We start from the raw sequence: 6,031 nt of genomic DNA, 5'->3' as shown, positions 1-6,031 counted from the left end.
GATTTTTAGATGGCCAGAGGTGACCAAGTCACTGAAGATGGGCAGTAGAAGTGGTGGACCAGAGACCCATGCTTCAGGAGCAGCAGTGGAATGATGCTTACTCCAGACTGAATAGTGGGAAACAGTGTGAAGCACACTTCTCCACTCGAATAAAGGACAGACTGGTAGAAAATAGTGTAGTATATAAGCTAGTTGTGACATTAAGGGCTTGTTTGCAGTTGGGGCAGCAAGAACAGGCAGTTGAACTGCCTTTTTTACCAACCCCCGACTGTTCCCCTGAAAAGGCAGCAATACAGGGTTGTACACATGCAGTGCATGTAAAGCCTCACTTTGCAGCTACAGAAAAAATGATACCCCCTGTTGCATTCAGAAAGCAGTACTGCCAATGAATGCAACCTATTTAAGTGTATAAGACCGTGCTACAGCCGCCCTGCAATCGCATGCAAAACACGCAGTTGCAGCACAATTTACAGGGTTAAAACAGGCGGTGAAGAGGCAACATGTCACCTCTTCACTGCCTGTCACACACTTCTGAAAAGTAATCCCCTGCAAGGGCTGCTGCAGGTCTAAATTTAGTCATGATTCAAGTGCAGGAGGCATGCACTTGTGTACACATATACTATATCGAATTCAATAATATGGAGACCATGAAGTACTACATGCTGAACCTCCTCATCAGAAGAGAATACTCTTGAAGAGACAGTTCCAAAGAGTCCTTACAGAATATAATGTTGCCTGAATAATACACAAATTATGACATACATACAAAAGTGGCTTTACTTGTTCTTGAAAGTTCAAAACTTTACTATTATTATTTCTTCCAGACCTGGGTGTAATAACATTTGTGCTTTTTCTATGTTAACAGACCCTACAGTATGCATGTGTAAGAAATAAGAAAAGTTGTTGAACTCAGTAAAATACACAATAAACACAAATAGAAAAAAGTAACACCAACCAGAAAACTTTAAAATTGAAGTTACAAATGTCTGAAATCTATGCTGCACAACCTTATAGAACCTTAAAAAAAAATTGCTAATTTATCCTGATTTACAAATACTGTGTGGTTAACATGATGGTTATAGGCTACCGTCACTTAAGCTGACGGCTTGGCTCTTCTTTTAGCAGGTCCTTTGTATGCTCTGGCCTTCCTGCGTAATCCTCCTCTTCTGTCTATAACAGGAATCTCTGTTTCCATTTCCTCTGAGCTGCTATCCCCACCTCTCTCCACAGATTTCCGCACAGACCGATCTGTCTCCACAGACCCTTCAGACTGGTCTCCAGAAACACTTCTCTGTCCATCAGACTGCTGCTGGAAAGCCACATCCTGTAGTTCCACCACAAGCAGAGGGCCTTGTCGGAGAAGAGTATCTGCTGTGACGTGGACTGTTGTTTCTTCTATAGAGGCAGTCTCTAAGGTCAAAGCATCATCTGATGTAGCACACTCTTCTGCAGAATTGCTTTCTGTGTACCCAGGTAGACCATTGCCTGTCAAGTCCTCATTTGCTCCTGCTACACATGAATCAGTTGATTTCTCTACGATTCTCTCTTTGAATTCCTCTTCTTGTATTTCTGTCTGTTCTATCACAGTTATTACATTTTCATGTGTTGTAGTCTCCAGATCTTCTGGATTAAGGACCTGTGGACAATTAGATAAATGAAAATTGTAAAAGTCACAAGTAATTTGCATTGTTATAAAGAAACCTGCCTCTATTCCCTATACCCACTCTGCTGGTCCATAACTTCCAAAGATGGATTACCAACATGGTGACCTTAGCCAACCCAATGAGTAAACCCATGCAAAATTTCGTATCATGTATATGTGCCTCTGACTATTCTGTTCTGCTTTTATGGGTAAGATACTTTAGTGTTACACCACATACTATCTTTTGGCAAGACTGCACAGTCCTGGTTACTAGAGACAGTGTTCCGTGATCACCTCTAACTGTGTGAGCAGTGGAAAAGGGGCTCCTAAATATACATAGTGTCCAGCAGTTCAATAAGATAAGCTTAAGAGGAGATGGCAAAAGAAAATGTTTTAAACCAGGGGTGTCCGATAAGCTTTAGAGGAGATGGCAAAAGAAAATGTTTTAAACCAGGGGTGTCCAACCTATGGCCCAAGCACTGCATGTTGCCCAGGATTTCTATGAATGCAGCCCAAGTTTTATCTTCCCTTATTCATATCATTCGTTTTGTGTAGCATCTATATTTGTGGGCAACTATTTTCAAGGATGAAGCACACGAAGGGCAAAATTAGAACAAAAATATCCGATGAGCACCTTGAGAATTGCTACTACATCGATCGACAAATAAAAACTAAACGCTTGCAAAGCTCATACAATGAAAGTTATTATTCTTGCATTTATCCTGAAGAGGTTTTCAAATTACATTAATGTTTCATGGAGACAATGTCCACTTCATTAAATTTCCTGCCTCTTTAATAAAATTGTAATTGAGATAACTTCTCATGGAAGTTCCAATCCTTAACCACATCCTGCCTGGCCTATAGCAAAAATATCCCACTCTTTACAATTACCCCTTATTCATGTCATCAGTTTTCGGGAGCACCTATATTTGTGAGCAACTATTTTCATAGATGAAGCACATAAAGGGCAACATTAGAACCAAAATATCTGATGAGCACCTTGAGAATTAATTGAGAATTACTACTACATCCATCCAACCAGATATTGATGGGTTAGTTTATCAAAAACAGTGTCAAATATCGCACTAGTTTTATGTTGCTCTCTTTTACTTCTATAATAATAAATATTACAAAAAAATTGACTTTTTCTGCTTATCTGCTATTCTAATTGTTAGTGTATTTTATGTGTGGGCCAATACAATTCCTCTTGTCCCAATGCGGCTTAGGAAGGGTAAAAGGTTTGACAGCCCTGTTTTAAATTATCAAATTTAGTATTGACAGATAGTCAGAGGTTTGAGTTTCACAAAGTATTTAAAGCGGAGTTCCGGCCTCAAAATCGACAAAATCCATTTTGGGCCATCCGCTTGCTCTTGGTCACCTGAAAAACATGGATAATTAAGATTTTTTTTTTTTGTTTACTTACCTTGTTATCGAAGAAAATATACTTACCTCTCTTCCACTTCCTACCTCTGCGGCCGCGACCCGCGCCGTCACTTCCTCCTTGCATTGATTCCTGGGAGCTGAACGTCATCGCTCCCAGGTATCAATGCGCCTGCACCGGCCCCGCTCGTCAGTTCCAGTTCAGGCGCCGCATGCCCAAAAGCTGTGGAGGGATGACGCGCCCGCACTGGAAGTGACGAGCGGGGCCGGTGCATTCTGGGAGAAGAGAACACGGAAGAGGACGCAGAAAAGGGCGCGCTGGCTTCAGCTGCCCACATCCGAGATGGCAGCGCTGGAGAAGACATTTTTAAGGTAAGTATTTCTTCTAAAAGGTAAGTGCGACCCGGGACAGTACAGAGGCTATCCATTGTGGAATGTACTAGCCCTGACTGTCCCGGGGGGTATTTTTATCTAAATTTCACCCCCGAGGCCGGAACTCCGCTTTAAACAGCAAGAAATAGAGTAGAGAACATCAGAGGCAAGTGCTGCATTCTTCAGTTATTAAAAACTGACAGCATGCAAAGTGTCTGTTGTTGGAAAAAGGCCAGCAATACACTAAAGACCTCCTCCATGTTACCATGTTAAAATCAGCAGACTGGTGCTTTACTGTGCAATACAATGACAAAAAGAAATGAAATTCGTGCACAGCTTATATAAACAAAAGTTATTATTCTTGCATTCATCCAGATCCTGAATTGAACTCCTCATGGAAGTTCCAATCCTTAACCACATCCCACCTTGCCTATAGCAAAATGCCGGTCGGGCGGTGGCTTTCCCATTCTGACTGGACATCATATGAAGTCATTTGGAATATGCCGCTCGTGCACGCCCCTGGGGGCACGCAGTGTGTCGCTCGGACACACACTGCATCCCCAATCACAGTAAAGAGCCTATAACGAAGGCTCTTTACAATGTGATCAGCTGTGTCCAATCACAGCGGATCACAGTGTAAATAGGAAGTGTCGGTTACCTGCAATCCTGCATTCCTCTACTCACGCTGACAGCATGTGAGTAGAGGATAGCGGATAAGCGACTTTCCTGACCGGGGAATCTGCACTAATAATCAGTGCAATGATTATCAGTGCAGCCCCATCAGTGCTGCCTATCAGTGCCCATCACTGCTGCCTGTCAGTGCACATAAAGGCTGCCTATTAGTCCTGCGTATCAGTGCCCAGCAGTCTTGCATATTAGTGCCTCCTCATCAATGCCGCCCCGTCTGTGCTGCCTCATCAGTGCCCATCAGTGCACCCTCATCAGCGCACATCATTGAAGGAGAAAAATGACTTATTTACAAAATGTTATAACAGAAACAAAGAAACTTTTTTTCAACATTTTCTGTCTTTTTTATTTGTTTAGCAACAAAAAAAAAAAAAACTTGGTGATTAAATACCCCCAAAAGAAAGCTCTATCTATCTTAAACAATGATAAAAATGTTGTTTTGGAAAAGCATTGCATGACCGAGCAATTGTCATTCAGATTGTGACAGCACTGAAAGCTGAAAATTGGCCTGGGTAGGAAGGGGATAAAAGCTCCCTGTCTTGAAGTGGTTAAAATTGAATTCTGGTCAAACTCTAACTACTCTTGAAAATACTCCCTCCTCCCTCCAAACACCTATTATGACTAACTGTGTAAGAAAAGATCTGCATACTTACCTATTTTTAGGCCATACTAGTCCGGTTACGTGATTTGCTCCCCTGTGTCATCCAGTGCCAGCTGCAGGGAAGAGGAGGCAGCACCGACAATGGATGGGCCATAGTAAGCCTATGGGTGACATCATTGCTCAAGCATTGCCAGCCGGGGTGAGATCATGTGACCAGACTGGTGCAGCCTAAAAATAAGTAAGTATACCGATCTTTCTTACACAGCTTAGTTAAAATATGTGTTGGGAGAGTTAACAGTAATTAGGGTTTGACCAGAATTCTTCTTTAAATAATAACACCACTTTTGTTGGGTGATCTATGTACACTGCAGGGATTTTAACAAACTTTGTTGCAGATTCCTACATTTTGTTATTCTGAAGGAATAGCTGTTTGTTTGTCTGAGTCCATGTTCTGATTGATAATTATAAAACCACTTCCATACAGATTCAATCAGCTGCTGCACCTGCATGGCTCTAACTAGGCAAATTGCAGGGTCTGCCTCTTTTTAGGTGTGATTTCCCTTTGAGATTATCTCACCAAAAATGACATTTGTGTTGCAGGGGATGCTCAAAATCTGACTTGTACCTTAGTGCAGACTTCTGGAAAAGCAGTGAGCCAATCACACAAGCATTACTTTTCTGGGGGGTGTCCTGCACACATTCTGTGTACAGAAAGCCTCCGGGTAGCCTCATATTGCATATTGAAATGCATTTAACAGAAAACGCCAGCGCCGCAGATTGAAAAAGAAAGGTATTTTTTAATACCATTCAATTACAATATGACTTGTGTCGCAACTATATGCTATAATATTTTATTAGCTATTTTTTTCCCATGAAAGTGGAGTTACCCTTTAATGTCTAAAACCAAGAGCCTGTGTGCCAGTATTTCTCATGTTTTTTTAAAAGTTTTAATTCAATACATATCAAGTATTCACCATGTGTGATTCGCCCCTTTAACCATATTACTGCCCATTCCTTATGGTTACTAATTATCAGGTTAAAACGTATCAGTTATACGCATAATCTTATTTTAGATGATCCAAAGGCCCCTAATATAATTCCTTAAAGTAAACTGGGAATTTTAACATGTTATCAAATTCTATTCCTTTTTTGAAAAATAAACTCTGACCAAGACTAAATTGTGGCATCTGTTAACCACTTGCCTACTGGGCACTTATACCCCCTTCCTGCCCAGGCCAATTTTCAGCGCTGTCACGCTTTGAATGACAATTGCGCGGTCTTGCTACACTGTACCCATATGAAATTTTTATCATTTTTTTCACACAAATAGAGCTTTCTTTTGGTGGTAT

The 6,031-nt window shown here is 41.3% G+C and overlaps 1 protein-coding gene across 2 annotated transcripts in view; it reads right to left on the bottom strand.

The window, feature by feature from the left end:
- Positions 1 to 945: 945 nt before the first annotated feature.
- The window catches only part of FAM169A (family with sequence similarity 169 member A), a 142,676-nt gene continuing 137,590 nt past the window's right edge, over positions 946 to 6,031 (bottom strand). For both annotated transcript variants that reach the window (XM_082256198.1, XM_082256199.1), the window contains exon 13: positions 946 to 1,636. In XM_082256198.1, coding sequence (XP_082112324.1) covers positions 1,094 to 1,636 — 543 coding nt within the window. In that variant the 3' untranslated portion in view covers positions 946 to 1,093. The remainder of the gene's footprint in view (positions 1,637 to 6,031) is intronic.

This window comes from Pelophylax lessonae (assembly GCF_965119305.1).
Source record: "Pelophylax lessonae genome assembly, chromosome: 1".
In the NCBI taxonomy this organism is placed as follows: Eukaryota; Metazoa; Chordata; class Amphibia; order Anura; family Ranidae; genus Pelophylax; species Pelophylax lessonae.
This window is presented reverse-complemented; position numbering and strand designations above follow the sequence as displayed.